Source organism: Ursus americanus, chromosome 10 (assembly GCF_024610735.1).
Source record: "Ursus americanus isolate L20-20 chromosome 10, mUrsAme1.1.p, whole genome shotgun sequence".
Classification (NCBI taxonomy): Eukaryota; Metazoa; Chordata; class Mammalia; order Carnivora; family Ursidae; genus Ursus; species Ursus americanus.
In genome coordinates, this window is record NC_142136.1 from 12,002,537 (window position 1) to 12,020,252 (window position 17,716).

Here is a 17,716-nt window from a genome sequence, read left to right on the forward strand (position 1 = left end):
GAACCCGCACAGCTGCCTCCATAAGAGGGCTGCATGTTGGTGAAGGAGTTGAGAACTGTGCCCACCTGAAGAATTCCCACTCTTCCTTCACCTTGAGGCGTCACTTCCGTGGTGAGGTGAGGAAATGTCCCAGCCCATGGGTCGCAGTTGGCTCAGCCTCCTCCCTGAGCTCTGCATTTAACTTCTGCCAGCACCTCCTGCTGTATTGAATTAAATGTTTACAAGCCACCCTCTCCCACTGTCCAGAATATCCTCAACTCAGTTCCATGGCTACTCTCCAAGGAATGACAGCCCTCCCCCAGATCTATGTGTAAAAATTTAGAAAGTAATATGTATACACATTTTTGGGGAGAGTGGGCCCAGGTTCTCAGAGGGGTCTATAACCCCAAAGAGGTTAAGGAGCTTAGCACTGGGTATATTCCTTATCCCTTTCTGAATTAACAAATTCCAGCCCAGTTCCTGGGACATCAGAATTCCTGGGGGAGCCTATGCAAGTGCAGATACCTGGTCCTACCCATATAATTTCTAATTCGGTTTACTTTTGTATCAACTTCGCAGGTGATGCTGCTGCTGCTTGTTACCGGGACCCCACTTTGAGAACCACTCTTGTAGACTTTTGTAAACTGAAAGTACCATGGTTTGCTCCCTGTCTGATTTCACAATAACCTGAGAAACAAATGTTCATAAATAAGGACATTTAACCTCCACATGGGGGCGAAAGCTAGAGAAGTTGTATATATAGATTGAATTACATTTTTCACTTACTATAAAAGCAATATAATCCACTGTACAAGTTCTGAATGTCACAGACTCAGGAGCTGACCGAGCCCCCACCGTGCTTAGGGAAACATAGCGTCTTTGAATATTTAAAACCCAGACTGGTGAATTCTCAGGTTTTCAAAACATGGTGGTTCTGATGGCCTAGGAGCAGCTCCATCCATGACCATTGGTTGATTTGGATAATTCTGGGTCCAGAATCTTGCTTTTGACCATAGAAAATCAAGAACTTGGCTCTTGTAGCTGTGTCACCCCAGGAAGGATTAAACTTAAGTGCGTTGATGGCTCTAAAACCAAGGCCATGTGCCAGATCTACACTAAGCCTCTTTCTACTAAGCTGGGAGTGGGGTACTAGCAGTCTGGTAATTAGCTAATTTCACTTTGCTGTTAGTGTGACGTTCCGGTCACCAGTGGCTCTGTAGGCTGGTCCGTTGCCTACCCTAGTGGGCTGTCCCCCTGCTCACGTGACCACTTGGAAAAGCTTAGTGAAGCTGAAGAACAGTGAACAGCTGTAACCAGTGAATCATTCTTCTAGAAAATAGGCAGTTATGCTCTTAACCCCCAGTTGAGTAGACCTAGAGGTGTGACTTCTCATGGGCCCACTGTCCTTTCTGATTGTAGCTGCTGCTTCTGTCTTTATCTTCCTCCTGTGTTTCATCCACTCCTGTGGCTCCTGCCTGCCTCACCCCTGGGTGTCGGTCCCTTTTATCTCTTCCTCCCCCACCTCCTCTTTGTCTCCTTTCCTGTTCCCTCGCCAATCTCCATTCTCACCCGTTACCCTCCTGAGGGCCACATGAGGCATGGTGCCAGTGACTTATTATTTGTATTTGAAGCAAGAGCTTTTGCCTTGTTCTTAGGTAGCAAATGAGTCACTCCCAGTTGACCCCTTTTCCTTGGGGTCAGTGGTTCTGTCCTGGAAAGCACTCCCTGCAGCTGCTGAAGACCGCTGCCCAGTCAGGTCTCCAGGAGTCATTTCAGTGAGTGATCTAAGGGTCTGTACATGTGTCAAATCTTCACAATCCTTGAGACCAAACAAGACATGTCATTCTTCCACGAAGATTTCTCTTATGTTGAAATCAGCCCTGTGGGCTTTCCTGTTTACATGCATCATCATTCTTCAACAGAAGGGTTGGCTTAGAAACCTTTCCCCACGTTTACTCAGGTTGAGCATTGGTGAGCACAGACCGGCAAAAGGGCAGCCTGGAGAAGAGTTCTGTGTGATGGAGACTATGTTCTGATCCAGTCTGCAGGTTACCTGGGCCCTTCTGGCAACTCGCTCAACATGTCATCCTCAGTTTGCAGCCTCAGTAGCATGGAACGATGTTTCCCTGCCTCTACCTTATAGTGGCTCTAAGTGATGTTAAAAGATAAACTGAGGCGTATTAAACATGGGTAGAGTTTGGACAAAAATCATTTTGAATTGGGTGGCACCAAACCAGAAGTTGTTAGGAGCTGTTAGGAGCTTGGAGAGAGAAAGTGCGGAAGCAAAGAGAGGAGATTATTTGATTGGCTGTAGCCTGAAGCCTAGTTGGCTGTTTGCAATTGGTTGTTTGTAGTGTTTTTGATTTTGTAACCTTGAGGCATTCCCAGGCTTAGATTTTGGTTGGCTTACAGAGGCCACCAGGGCAGTTGAACTACCTCAGTGACACGGCCTCCTTGTTTAATTTTCACAGTGGATTAAGTATGATCATCTGTGTGAAAACCTTCCAAGTTACACAGTAGCACACAAAAGCAAGGTAATCCTAACAACTACAACGTTACACTGAGTCATTCAGTACTTCAAGATACCATCAGGGAAAAACAGTAATCCACCCAGTTAATGATAGCATATCATAAATAGGCAAAACTGACCTGTGAATATTTTTATAGTTTTCATTTATTAAACCTTTTAAACAATCTAGGTTTGGTCAAATTGGTGAGAAATGATCATGAAATACATTTAAGAACAGGTAAACATGTTGTGTGTATCCACCCAGCAACAGGAAACATGTCAATTAATTGGAAATAGAAAGTTAATATAAAGAAATTATTAAATTGGTAAAAGGGAATTAACTACTAAGGGTAAAGTTCACTCCACAGCATAAAGCAGCAAATGATGATTCTTTTTTTTTATTATTTTATTTTATTTTTTTAAAAGATTTTATTTATTTATTTGACAGAGATAGAGACAGCCAGCAAGGGAGGGAACACAAGCAGGGGGAGTGGGAGAGGAAGAAGCAGGCTCATAGCGGAGGAGCCTGATGTGGGGCTCGATCCCATAATGCCGGGATCACGCCCTGAGCCGAAGGCAGACACTTACCCGCTGTGCCACCCAGGCGCCCCAAACAAATGATGATTCTTGGGCCAAATCTGGCTGTTGCCAGTTTTTGTAAAGTTTTAACACCGCTATGCCCATTTGTTTATTTATTGTCTGTGGCTGCTTTTGTGCTACAATATCAGAGTTTAGTAACCAGTAAAGCTGGCAAAGCTGAAAATATTTACTCCCTGGCTCTTTTCAGAAAAAGTTTGCCCACCCCTGCTCTAAGAATACAAGCATAGTCTATCTAGGAAGCTGTGCCGTAGGAGCAAGGCAAAAAACTCTAAAATGTCAGAGGCTAAGAAAAGACCCTTTTTCAGCAGGTCCCTCCAGCACCCTCTCTGACAAGGGCTGACATTGTAGCACTGTTTCCTGACAAGCAGACTGACCTTGCCTGTGGCCTGAAGGGACTGCACTGCTGGCCCTTGTTGGAAGGGATGGGAAGGGAACACACCCACGGAGGGTTCGCAGACCCAGTGGTGCCTTTGGAGGGGCCCAGGGCTGGTGTGGAGGACCAGGCCACCCCGTCGGAGCTTACCTGGTCCCCTTCATATGCTGGACACCGTACAGAGCAGGGGGGAATGCAGTGTCTATCCCATCCTGCAGGATCTGTCTGTCTGACCTCTTTATAATGTAAGTGTAGCTGTCAGGATCCAGAACTCTGTCATTGTATAAAGCTATGCTCATCTTTGAGTTTTATTAGGAATATAGTCCTGGTTCCCAAGGAAAACCTAACTAATCATGACATCTATCCATTCTGCCAACAAGCACTTAAAGCACTGTGTACAGTGTAACAAACTAAAATAAAGGAACACATTCAAGTTGAATTAAAATATTTTGGAAAATATTTTTATTATTTTCTGTGACAATTCTTTCCTTAAAAATGCTTTGTGTAGGGGGCGCCTGGGTGGCACAGCGGTTGGGCGTCTGCCTTCGGCTCAGGGCGTGATCCCGGCGTTATGGGATCGAGCCCCACATCAGGCTCCTCCGCTATGAGCCTGCTTCTTCCTCTCCCACTCCCCCTGCTTGTGTTCCCTCTCTCGCTGGCTGTCTCTCTCTCTCTGTCGAATAAATAAATAAAATCTTTAAAAAAAAAAATGCTTTGTGTAAATCTCTCTCTTCTTTGAACCGTTTTTTGAATGTAGAAACAGTTTAACGTTATGAATATCTTGTAGGAAGAAATTACACTCCCATTACGATAGCTTTAATTTTTTGTGTATATTTTTATCTCTGCCCATAAATGTATATTTTGCTTAATTATAATAATGATGCCCTTGTTTGGTCATTGCATTTTTTTCATAGCATATCCAAACATCTTTGTAGAGTCTACTTTTAAATCAAATAATGGAAGTTAAATATGAGCATTTGTATGTATGTTAGGTAGAGTAGGCTGACAACCCCTTTAAACAACTCCAGAATCTCAGTGGTTAACACAGTGGATGCTTTCACTCCTGCTCAGGGATATTTCAGCACCTGTTTTCAGGAGGCAGCCTTCTGTTGGGTGGTTGAGGATCCAGATGCCTTCTATCTTGGGGCTTTATCCTCTCCTCAGGCCTCCTGAGTCCAGTGCTGGGTCCTGTGCATGCTGCTGGCAGAGGGGAGAAGAGAGGGAGGCTATCTTAGTCACTTAGGGTAGCTGGAACAGAATATAAGGGAGTAGGGGGGCTTAAACAACATATTTTTTTCTCACAGTTCTCAAGGCTGGGAAGTCTAAGATCAAGGCACTAGCCAGCTTGGTGTCTGGAGAGAGCCCACTTCTTGGTTCATAGATGGCTTTCTGCTCACTGTGTCCTCACATGGCAGAAGGGCGTTCTCAGGGGTCTCTTTTATAAGGTTACTTGTCAATTCATAAGGCCTCTACCTTCATGATTTAATTGCCTTCCAAAGGCCCCACTTCCTAAAACCATTACACTGGGGATTAGGTTTCAATGTGCGAATTTTGGAAGGATACGACATTCAGTCTCTAGCAGAGCTTTAATGGTCCAGGCTTGGCAGTGGCCTTCTTCCCCTCACCTGCCATTGGCCACAAGACACAGGGCCACACGTAACACTGGGGAGGCTGGGAAAGGTAGTCCCGCTGTACCTAGAAGGAAAGGAGAGATTTGGGGAATATGCAGCAGCCTCACCAATTCCCAGTGTGATTCCACATACCAGATGTCTTTAATATATTTTGTATATATCTATTGTCATTTTAATAGGCATAACGTGTTGAGATTATGTCATCAGATGATTTTTATTAATGGTTTCAAAACATCTTGCAGGAATTATTGCTGTAATGGACGTAGTTACTTCTGAGAACATTGTGTGTGTGTGTGTGTGTGTGTGTGTGTGTGTGTGTGTGTGTGTGCGTGCGCGCACATGTGCCTGCATGCCTGTTTTATCACTTGGCATACTGTGATATAGTTGCATAGGTGTCTTTCTCCCTGACCTAGCCCAGTTAGTGCCTTCCATGTGATAGGTGATCAGCAAACACCATGGCAATGCCTAGCAATAGATAGAAGAGATTTTTACTGAGAAGGCTAACTTTGGAAATAGTCAAAAAAGGCATATTCCCTCATTCCTTTTCCCACTTGCTTATTGCCTCTTTATTCTGCTTGGTGCATGGTAGGGATGGTCATCCCTACCTGCTGAGGTTCACCCACAAACACTGGTTTAAGTGATACCATCCTCTCACCCCCACAGCTCACATTTTTATATGTTTAGGTATTATATAAAGTGTATATAGGCATTTTAGGAGACAGGGATATCTTGATACTCTGAGAAGAGTTCTGTAGAGTCTTAAGTGAAATAGTGAGTCCTGTGGATGTTTTAAGCCTGGGCCAAGAAGAGTGCCACTGTTGGCATCCAGCTCTCACTACCAGACCACAGCTGGACCCCTAAGCAGGGCAGTTCCAGCAGAGCCTAAGGCTTGGATGGGGACTGACCTAGCCGGGGGTGACCCAGGACACAACTGGACATTCCACCAGACTTCATAGCCTTCTTTGTGCTTTAATAACTAAATAAGCATGATTGTAGATAGACCGAGTACAAGGAAGTGTCTTCTGTTCCGTTGAAAATAACTTTTATGTCTTGTTTGTGATTCTTCCTTGTAGTAAAATTAACATGCTCTCATTGAAGAAAAGTTGGAAAATGCAAAAGCAGATAGTATAAAGTTCATTAATCTCAAGGAATTGCATTTATCTATAAGAATGTTTCAGTTGCTTATTTTTTTACCTTTTAGGCAAAGCCAAAGCTGATCGAACCACTTGACTATGAAAATGTCATCGTCCAGAAGAAGACACAGATACTGAATGATTGTTTAAGGGAGATGCTGCTCTTCCCTTATGATGACTTTCAGGTAAATAACTTTTAAATAGATGTGGTTGATCTTTACAAACAGTTCTTTTTAATCTACTGAGTTACTGTTTGGTTATTTAATTTTAGGATTTTTAAAAGATGAAGATGTTATTTAAGAGAGAAAAGTTGTATCATTATATTTTTCCATGCATTCCTTTATGGGTTGATTTCTTAAATGGTATTATTTTTGCATATAAATACACACAGATAGGAATATGTGTTATACATGTTTACATATGCATACAGGCAAATACATGCATATGCTTACATACATATATGTATTACCTGTGGAACATAAGTATTTTTTGTGTGTGTTATATTTTAAATAAAAGTGCTATACTCTGGGTGGATTTAACGGACACAAGTGCCTCCTATATCTTATGAGCTTTGTTTGAAGAGAGATTTAGGGTTTTTGCCCAGTGCCTTGGTGCTAAGAAGAGGCTTTGCTGGGGAGCACTGGAGGATTTTGTCATGTGTCCTTTCAGGATAGCACTTTGGGAAACCACCACGAGAGAGCCCCTGAACCATATGTGGGCTCACAGAGAAGGAAGGGCTTGGGGTAACCAGGAATGTCTTGACATCCACCTCTCTGGTGCCGTGACAGATGCTGTTCCTTGGATCTCAGCAGCTGCCAGCCGAGGACCTGGCACGGCTCCTGCTGTGAGCTGCTCTCTAGATTGTTGCTTGAAGCCTTTGAGATTGCAAAGGCCCTGTGGCCGAGTGACTCACAAGAGCTTTGAGGGTAGTGAGGAGTGAGAGTAGGACCCCAATCATGTTAGAGGCTGGGCAGCCTGGAGTCACTTCAGTCTGTTTGGAGGTTCTGGTTATTTCCTTGCCCTCTGGGACACACCTCATCATGGTGCTTCCTTCTTTTCTGACTCGAAGCTTCTTTACCCAGTGCTATTACCATTCAATGTCATGTCTTCTGTGAATTGAGCTGCCTTATTTTTTTTAAAGCTTCATTCTTCATTTTTTAATTTGAAAAGTACTACAGGGGCACCAGGGTGGCACAGTCAGTTGAGCCTCCGACTGTTGATCTAGCTCAGGTCTTGATCTCAGGGTTGTGAGTTCAAGCCCTGGGTTGGGCTCCACACCAAATAAATAAATAAAAATAAATTTAAAAAATAAAATAAAAAGCACTACATACTTGTAAAACAGAACAGAATAGGCACTATTGAAATACTTGATGTTAAACGCCTCTCCCACTCCTTTCTTCCTAATCCCACTGCCCAAAACAACCTACCACATACAGTTCTGTGCCTACTGCATTGTCTTTAGAAACTTCCATGTTCATAACCATTGTTAAATTATATTCCTTGAAGTTTTTTTTTTTTCCCACCAGATTTCCACCAGTTTATAACAAAGGTGGGAATTCTCACAAATGTTCACTTTTTTAAAACTTGTTAGAGATACATGTGAAGAAAGTGATTATTGTTTAATTCCTTCCTGAAAAATAAGGAATGCTGTGGATGTGGCATTGGTCATGAGTGTGGTGCTGCTGCCGAAGTACCTTCCACTGATAAATGGTTTCAGATCATGCCCCAAAATATGACGTTTTGAAAACCTCATTGTATGAATAGACTACTCGGCTAAAACAGAAATGGAAGCTTGAGGATGATTTCTTTCACCTGTGACTTTGGCAATAAGTTTATTAGCATGAGACGTTAAATCAGATGAGTACAAATTATCCTTCACATTGACACAGGTTTCCTGTAGTGTGCTCCGAGGGAGCTAAAGGTTATCTCAAATGTCTCTGAGTATGAAGTATATGTATTCTTCTTGGTATGAGTAATAAAGTTATCCCAGTGTTTGCAACCTAGAATGCAAAGTTGTATTTGCAGCCTGAGATAAAATTACTTAAGGTGCAAACAAATCAAAGAAACAAGATACAGTTAATTTAGTATCATTTTTTACCCCAGGGACAAGGAACCTGGATGTGTAAGCAGTTATAGAACCAGATGATTGAAACTCTGAGAAAAACTCCTTTGTCCCTTTTGCTTGTAACTATTTCCCTGGAGATACCAGGCACAAATTTTCTAGGGAAGGCAAAGAACTCACTGACATTTTGCTGGCCAAGACTGAATAAGCAAGTTATTTTCTGTTTTCGGGAAGTTTTTCCCAAAGATTAAGGAGCTTTAATTTCAGCTTTGATCCCCATCACAGCAACTATGAGGGTTACATTTAAATTTGGATGCTGTTACTTGTTTTCCTTGAGATTCCTATAGTCTAAGTAAGGCCATTTACACTGTACTTTCTTGTTAGATTGTCTTGGTGATTTTAATAACTGTCTACGTAGCTGAATGAGCAAAATGTCTTAGAAGTGTCACAGATTCCCTCTGTCTATTTTTAGGCAGAATAGAATAATACAAGGAACTATCATTGTATTATTAGAGGCAGAGGGAACAATTAGATCAGGAGAAAGTATTTCATATGGGAAAAAATAGGAAGATGGTTAGGAAGTGGGTCAAATTGTGAGCAGAAATGCATGCTGGGGGTTAATTTGCAATATGCTTACTAGTTAAACACTACTAGTTAACTTAAAATAATAGAACTTCGTGCAAAGTTCTGTCAAATGCATTCAAAGTGATAATTTACTAAAATATAAGTATGGATAGTGATGAAACATTTGTACCGTTTTAGGGCAGGACATATGTTGGTCTTGGTCAGGTTTTTTTTTGTTTTTTTGTATTTTTTTTTAAGATTTATTTATTTATTTTAGGGGGATGCGAGGGGTGGAGGGAGAGGGAGAGAGAGTCTGAAGCAGACTCGTGCCAAGTAAGTGCGGAGCCTGATGCACGGCTCAGTCTCACAACCCTGAGATCACAACCTGAGCCCAAACCAAGAGTTGGATTCTTAACCCACTATGCCACCCACGCACCCTGATATTGATCAGCTTTCAAGGACACCTGTGTTCTCTGAACACGAGTCTTATGTAGAGAAGATTTTTTTGGTCAGATGTACTTGCTGAAGGGTGGGAGAAGAGTGTTTAAAAGAAACAGACAAAATAACCTGAGAGACATGGAGTCAGTGTGGATTTTAAAAAGGCAAAAGGACAGTTCTCAGCCCTCAGAATATTTATGAATTTAAGTTTTATTTGCCAGAGCCAGGGGCAGGAGTGTGGCTGAGACATCCCTCACTAGCTGATGGCACTTCTCTTTTCAGAATCAGCCCCATGCTTTGGGGTCTGTTCTCTTCTGTCTCTGTGTTGGCTTCATGGTTCTCCTTGCTGGCAATATCTTCTTTTCTCTTCCATCCTTCTAGAATCTTCTCACCCTTCTGAGGCCACTTCACATCCCTTGTCCTCTGAAGTTGTTCAAGTCCACAGTGATTTTTTCCCCCATTCTCTTAATCCCTTTAATACTCACTGTCACACTGTATATATTTATACCTAAGTACATTGTCTTGGGCTTTTCACTAACGGCTTCTTATGCCTTTTGTGGTCTAGTGTCACCACCTGTGCTGTGGCCCCAGTGAAGCCTCAGGCCTTGTGTGTGTGAATCTCTGTCCTCCCACCCACCTCACATCCACTTAATCTCTTCATTGTTAGAATGTTTTAGATCAAGAAATGTAAGTTGACTTTTGCTGAAGAAATGACACATCTACGCACAACTGAAAGTAATGCCCAGGATTGCTCCCCTTCTCTTCAGATGCATAGAACCCCATGTGGTTCTGGCCATTGACTCCCAGTTACAGTTCTCCTCCAGGTGGAAGTCTTTTACCAGGTGATACTGGTGGTTTTTTAAAGATTATTTTTTAATTTTTTTTTTTGATTTTTTGAGAGAGAGAGAGAGAAGGAGCAGGGGGAGGAACAGAAGGAGAAGCAGACCCCTTGCTGAGCAGGGAGCCGATACAGGACCCGATCCAGGGACTCCAGGATAATGATTTGAGCTGAAAGCAGATGCTTAACTGACTGAGCCACCCAGGTGCCTGGTGGTTTGACATTCTTAACTGTTGCCGTCACTCCACTGAATATGCAGCTTGCCAGGGAGCTCCTTGTATCCTGGCTTATTACAAGGTTACTAATGTGTGTGCAGTAAAGTGGTAGAACATGGGAAAGGTAGTAATTAGTCAAAAAGGAAGCCAGAGGCATTTATGGACACCATTTATATTTCACAAAAACTAGTGTTTGGTGTGTGATATAAACTAACAAGGATAGGATTTGTATGGAAGAAATAAAAAGAGCGTATTGTGTTTCACTCCCAGAGATGTACCTAAAGGAATTGAAAGCAGAGACTTAGAGATACTTGTACACCCATGTCCATAGCAGCATTAGTCACGACAGCCAAAAGGTGGGAACAACCCAAGTATCCATCAGTGGATGAATGGATAAACAAAATGGGATCTATCCATATAATGGGATGCTATTCAGCCCTCAAAAGGAAGGAAATTTTGCCATGGGCCACAACATGGGTGAGCCTTGGGCATATTATGCTAAGTGAAATGCAGCAATCAGAAAGGACAAATCTTGTATGATTCCATTTACAAGAGGTACTTAAATAGTCACATATATAGAAACAGGAAGTAGAATGGCGGTGGTCAGGGGCTGGGGGAATGGGGAGTTTTTGTTTAATAGGTATAGAGTTTCGGTTTTGCAGGATGAAAAGTGTTCTGTGGGTGGATGGTGGCAATGGCTGCACCACAGTGAGAGCTTTCTTAATGCTCCTGAGCTGTACACTTAAAAATGGTTTAAATGGTAAACTTTATGTTATGAGTATTTTACTACAATTGAAAAAACAGAGAGCATATGGTTGCAGGATTTCTGTGCTCCACAGATGTGAAATTACTGTCATCCTTAAAGTCAGAGTGAGGAGTAATTTCTCCGGTGCTCTTCCTGCATATTTCATGGCTTAGTATCGACATCATATTCCCTAGCAAGAGAATTTAAAGTGAAAGATAAGTGTACCAAGGAAAGATTATTAATAATGGGTAATCCTAGAAATTTTCGTTTTTGGAAATGTTTAGATACAGGAGAATCCTAGAGTGTTCTCAGCGTTGTATAGAAAAATGTGGTTAATCCATTTCCCTTTAAATAACATCCTGATTTTTATTTTTCCTCTGTTTCTTTTCCTTTTCTACTTACATGAGACTGATAATGATCTACAAACCACTGACCTGAAAAGGAAGCCAGGCCCTGCTACTTACAAAGGGCCTGGAAGTCCCTGATCTCATTTCCCATCTGTCCTTTTGAAAAGAAAAAATTCTTTCCACACTGTTTTGTCCTCACTTTTTATTATATGCTGCCAAAAAAATTAATCTCGGTACTTTGTTTTGAGCTTTTTATTGAAAAATGTTCTTTTGATAAATTCCTCGAAATTTTTATCAGAAGGGATTCAGTGGCCAACAATGTAACTTTCTGTGAACATTGTGGTTTCTGGGATATTAGTTCATGTCCAGGATTGAACCTACCCGAATAAAATCTGGATAAATATAATATCTCTAAATTGACATTGACCAGACCTTTAGGAGATGAGAATTTTAATTCTAGTTTAAGTAATGACTTTTACAGAAAACAGGGACAGATCATACTTTCATGATCAAATATATTTTAAAAGCTTATTTTTTGGATGGAACTGATCAGTTGAGTTGAAGATTATAATTATAATTGGTAGTTCTACTCCTTGTGCAAAGGGCTCAGCCTTGTGAGATGCTTAAGAGTATGAGACAGGGCTCCTGCTTTCAAATTGCTCAAAACTTAGAAGAGATAATGACCTTATGTTTCTGATAGGAGAATGTGACTAGTATCACGAGAGAGATCAAGTCCCATGGGAATTTATTCTATTAAGTTGGAGATAGTGGGACATCAGGTGCTAAGAATCCTTTGAGTAGTTGGAAATGCAGAAGTTCAGTCTAAGAGAGGAGCGGGGGTTATTGATCTGGGCTCACCCATAGCAATATGAGTCAGCAGCGCAGACACCAAGAGGATGGGGGTGCCCCTGTGAGGACTGGATCTTGGGGGCACCTTCACTGAGGAAGGAGGCAGGTGGGAAAAAGACAGAAAGTAGGGAAAGAACCAGGAAACTGCAGGGTCCTGGAAGTCAGTGAGAGGAGTTTGAAGAAGGTAGGGAGAAAGGACAGACAGTCTCACGCTCCTCCTGATGGGGTGGGGAGTTGATACCTAGGACATCTTTGCCGGTGAAGATAGTTTCTACCCAGGGCTGATGAGGAGAGCAGATCAGGTACAGGGGTAGTGTTACATGGTCGCAGAGAGAAGGAATCATCATGGCTCAAAGTAAGAACAAGAGGTTTTATCAGGATTGGGAAAAAGAGAGAATGAGCTAAGAAAGGAAGTCCAGGGATGGGGAAGACATGGAAGATGCCAGTGTTATAGGGATGTGGTTTGAAACAGGGCTCTTCACAGGGGCACCTGGGTGGCTCAGTGAAGTGTCTGACTCTTGGTTTCAGCTCAGGTCATGACCTCAGGGTCATGACATGGAGCCCTGCATCAGGCTCCACGCTCAGTGGGGAGTCTGCTTGAGATTCTTTCCCTCTCCCTCCTCCTCTGCTCCCCCCCTCCATGCTCTCTCTCATAAACAAAGAAACAAACAAACAAACATCAGGCAACAGCAGAGGTAGAGGGAAGAGCAGGCTCCTTGCTGAGCTGGGAGCCTGGCGCGGGACCCAATCCCAGGACCCGGGGATCATGACCTGAGTGGAAGGCAGATGCTTAACTGACTGAGCCACCCAGGTGCCTCATAAATAAAATATTTTAAAAAAGAAAGAAACAAGGCTCTTTGGGGATCTTGGGGGTGGAATTGAGGGTCTTTGGGGGGAGAAGAGAGAGAGTTTCATCTCTGAACAACATGGAGAGGATTGGCTATTGAGAAATTAAGAGTGGATTTGGCTGAAGGGTTAGTGTCAGGCTGGCTCAGGGGCAGTACAGTTCAGTGGGGGAGGGGGGCAGTAAGAAGGGTTTGGAAACCTAGGGAATAGGGTGAAGAGGGGGTGCCAGAGTCATTGTTAGTTCCTCCATGGCCATAGCCCTCATCCTTTCATGCCGTGGTTAATGCAAGAGCCTCCTATCAAATCTTCTAGATCCTTTTCTTGACCCCTTCCAGTTTATCCTAACGGAGTAACCAGAGTGATCGTTTAAAAATAAGTTTAAAAGGTAGATGAGATGATATCACTCCTGTGTTCAGAGGCCTTCAGTGAAGACCTTATCATGGCCAGAAGGGCTGCTATGGTCTTGTCTACCCATGACCTCCCTGATTGTCTTCCCACACTGTCTGCTGCAGACACACTGGCCTCTGTGGGGGCTTCTCCTTCACCCCGGGCCGTCTCCTGCCGTAGGGACTTTCTCAGGCTTTCTCCTGAGCCAGTGAATTCTTTACCCAGCTGTCTCCCACCTCCTGCAAGCCTTTTGCCAATCTTACCTTCTTAGTGAAATCCTTGCTGATTGCCATACTGCCTGACCCCCTTTGGCCTTCCTGGTCCCTTTTATTTTTTATTTTTTTCTCACCACATTGCTTATCAACTTCCAACATACTTATACGTTTATTCATGTGAACTCTGTGGGGGCAGGGATCTTAGTCCTGTGCACTGATGTTTCCAAGCACCTAGAAACACATGGCACAGGGCAGGAATTCAATAATACTTGTTGAGTGGGATGAATGAGTGAGAGGGAGAGAGAAGATGAGAATGTATGAATCACCAACCAAGAGTGGGCTCCTTCCACCTAACATTTTCGTGAAAACAGCCTTTTTGGGAATGTCAGTGCTTGAGAACTGAGAAGAGAAAACAGAGGATGGGGGTTTAGTGGCAAGATGGTGTGTGTGTGGGGGGGGGAGGGGAATAGCAGCAGGGCCCAAGACGGAGGCACTTGAGGTTCTAAAATGGCCTCCCATGGACTCTTGGCCGGGTGTGGAGTCTTTAGAGGTGGATGTTACTGAGAAAGGAAGATAGTAGAAGACATGGTGGGTGAAGGAGCAGAAATGCTTGGTGTGGGGTCATTGGAGCAAAGTGGCCCTTGGAGAAGGGGTGTTTTGGTGTTTGCAATCACACGGGGACGTTGGGTAGGCAGCATGGATCATGGCACGGGTGACCTTGGAAGCCTTGTGGGTAAAGTGAATCAACATATAAGAAAACACTAAATAGTTTGACAGAAATTTGGAAAGTTAAAGATGTAAAATATTTCAGCCCAACTACTGGGGCTATTGAACCTAGATGATACCTAAAGTCAAATAGAAATAAGTTATAGGCATAGCTGGTCAGATGACTATTTTGAGCATTTAATCTAAGCTTGAGATGGATCCCTCAGCCCCTTGAAGATATACATGGTAACCTTTCTTCCTTACTGGAGCTGCAGCAGGAAAAGAAAATGATACAGGACCATTTGGTTGTTACTGTTTCCTTGACTGTCACATTTGTTTCTTAATTTGTTTAAAATCTTGTGCCGCTCAACAAACTTAAAGGAATATCAGTCTTGGAACCGTGCCAGTTCAGTATTATTTAGGTGAGGGTGAAAATTATTTGTGAATAACAGCTTCTTTACTAGATTCTCCATCCACAACCACAGAAATATGTCAAGGAACCATAACTAACTTTGATTTGTGTCATGCTTTCTAAATGAAGGTGGCAGCCTTGTGGGATCAGAGGATGAGCTGGCCGTGACCGCTGCTGCTCCCCGGTGAGGTTCAGCTCATACGATACTGTGGTGGTCAGAGAGGAAGGCCGTGGCTGTCCCTCTGGATCCCCACACTCTGTTACAGGCAGAGCTGGTCCATTCGCTCATCAGTGGAGGGTATATGTCATGCCCCCTGGCATACAACGATAGGGGGCGTGATTGACGTGTGTTCGTGTTATTTTGGGAGATGGGGGCATTCATGCAGAATGTGTGATGGTGTCCCAGTACCTGGGTAACTCAGGGAACTGTGGTGCCTGCCCCAAAACCATTAGAATAAGATCTTGTCCGATTGATCTCTGTATTTACAAAGCACGTTAGCCACTTTCCTCCACACAGCCTGCTAAGGGAAGTGGCCTTTTTTCACTGAGGCAGATCCTGTATTACATGGGTTTTATTAGAAATACTGCACAGTGGGGCACGTGGGTGGCTCAATTGGTTAAGTGTCTGCCTTTGGCTCACGTCATGATCTCGGGGTTCTGGGATCAATCCCCACCTCTCTCTGCTCAGCGGGGAGTCTGCTTCTCCCTCCCCATCTGCCTTTCCCCCAGTTCATGCCCTTTCACTTTTTCTTTCTCTCAAATAAATAAATAAAATCTTTAAAAAAGAAAAAGAAAAATACTGCACACTGCTGAGGAAGACTTATGATCAAGTAGGGAGTTGAGATTAACTACATAAATAACTAGAAGAAATAGGACACACTCACTTGCATATAATACCTGCATTAGTGGGTCTAAGATTTGATTCTCTCACGTAGGGTAAAAGATCCTGGGTAAATCTCATAGTCCAACACTGTGTGCGTGCACTCCCCACATCAGGTCACACTCCCTTCCTCCCTTCCTTCCTCAAATCTTCTTTGCTGTTTTAAAATAATGTTTGACTCACATTTTAAACAGGTCAGAGGGAATGGTAAGTGTCCCACAATTGGTAGAAATGGGTAAGCACAGACTATACTTGGAGCAATGAGGGGTAGGAGGACAGTTTTATGTATGTGATTAATGTATTTGTCTTAGGTTATTAAACATGACTAACAGACAGACATAGACAAAGTTCTAAGTGAAGGTGATATCCTAAGACCACGTAAGCACATGGAGATTTTATTATACTGCATCTCTACATTTATTGAATATTGATCTTTATAATTATTCATAACTATAAAACTATCTCAAGGTGGCAGCTCGGGAGTAGAAGAAAGGAGACACAGTAGGATTGCATGGAAAACAAAAACAAGGAGTCCTTAAAGAGAAAATCTAGGTTTTAGCCTCAGAATTACCAGATGTCATTGAACATATTAGTAAGTTCAAAATCTCTGTGGTTCCTACAACTTGAAAGGGTCCTTCTGTGTCCATTGCTCTGCCTTTTTCTGCCGGGGTTACCGGGCAGAGCCTAGATGCTGCCAAGTGTGTCCTGCTCGGAGTGTCCGGCAGCACCCTGCGCATGCGTGCTGAGTGTGTGCATGAGCTCCAGAGAGGATGGAGTAAGGAAGTTCGGCGAAGTCCCCAGATGTCAGAGGTCCTCGCGTCAGGACTTCTGCTCCGCGTTTTATCTGCAGAGCATAATCTCGGCTCCACCGTGTTTAAAATAAGACTTTGGATGGCATCCCAGGAACGGAAGTGCTGAGGCCCGACGCTCCGATGAGCAGTGTGGCGGTGGTGGTGCCGGCAAACGTGTGGAGGGATTTGAGAGCAGTCATCCTTGGTGCCTCAGGGAAACTGTACACCGAGCGATGAGGAGAACACGAGGAAAGCTCACCAGTATCTTGGAACATGTAAATAACCAGTATCACGTTTTAACGTGAAGCATATTCACTATGCTAGGTGTTCACACAAAGGTATGGTCTTTTCAGGAACTAAATTGCATTCTAGAGAAAGACATACAGAGCCATACACAGATAAGTAGAAAACAAAAGAGTCTATGCTTGCTTATACCTTCCTTAAGATTCTGTTGCCAGATGGAACGTGAATCAATCAGAGGGATGGTAGGCGCTCTGGACCCGAGATTTAATCATGTGATCTGAGGTTTAGCCCTAGGTCTCTCTGTTACTAATCTGGGTGTTGGGCTAAGTGAGAAGCCTTCTTGAAACTCACTTTTCTTAATCGATAGTTCAGAGATAACATTTGCCCTAAAATTTGGGTTCTTGTAGATATGCAAGAGACACCACCAAGCAGCAAGGCTCTTTGCACCCCAAGCTGATGTCCCTCAGTTGGCAGGGAGGGAGCTGAGGGCCTAGGAAGCACCCGCCTTCTCTCTAGGTAACATCAGTTCATTTTTGAGGGTTTGCAAAGTCACATGATTTGGGGCAGACTGAGCCCCTTACTCATGGGGAAGCTGGACCTGCCATATGTCCCCCAAATGACCAAAGGCCACTCCTGCTTTTCTGGATTACTGCCTCCCCCTCCCCCCCGTTCTCTCTTATGAAGCAGTATTTAAGAGTGACTAAAACCAAGCTTCTTTGTAAAACCAAACCAAACATAAACCAAAGGAAATCTCTAAAAACTGAAAAATTGACGAGTCTGGTCATGAAGGGTCCTGAACATTTAACTTATTTAGTTATAGTTTACTGCATTTGGAAAGTTATGTAATCTATAATTTGGGGGGTTAGCAGAATGAACTTTTTATGACTCTCAAAGGTCTACTGACACTTACAAATGCATGTGACATTTTAGGAAACAGGACAGAACCTACCTGAT

At 43.2% G+C, this 17,716-nt stretch overlaps 1 protein-coding gene across 22 annotated transcripts in view; it reads left to right on the top strand.

Moving 5' to 3' along the window:
• DOCK9 (dedicator of cytokinesis 9) overlaps window positions 1–17,716 on the top strand; it is a 294,889-nt gene that overhangs the window by 116,781 nt on the left and 160,392 nt on the right. For all 22 annotated transcript variants that reach the window (XM_087865020.1, XM_087865025.1, XM_087865027.1 and 19 more), the window contains exon 2: window positions 6,294–6,410. In XM_087865020.1, the coding sequence (XP_087721146.1) occupies window positions 6,294–6,410 (117 nt within the window). The remainder of the gene's footprint in view (window positions 1–6,293; window positions 6,411–17,716) is intronic.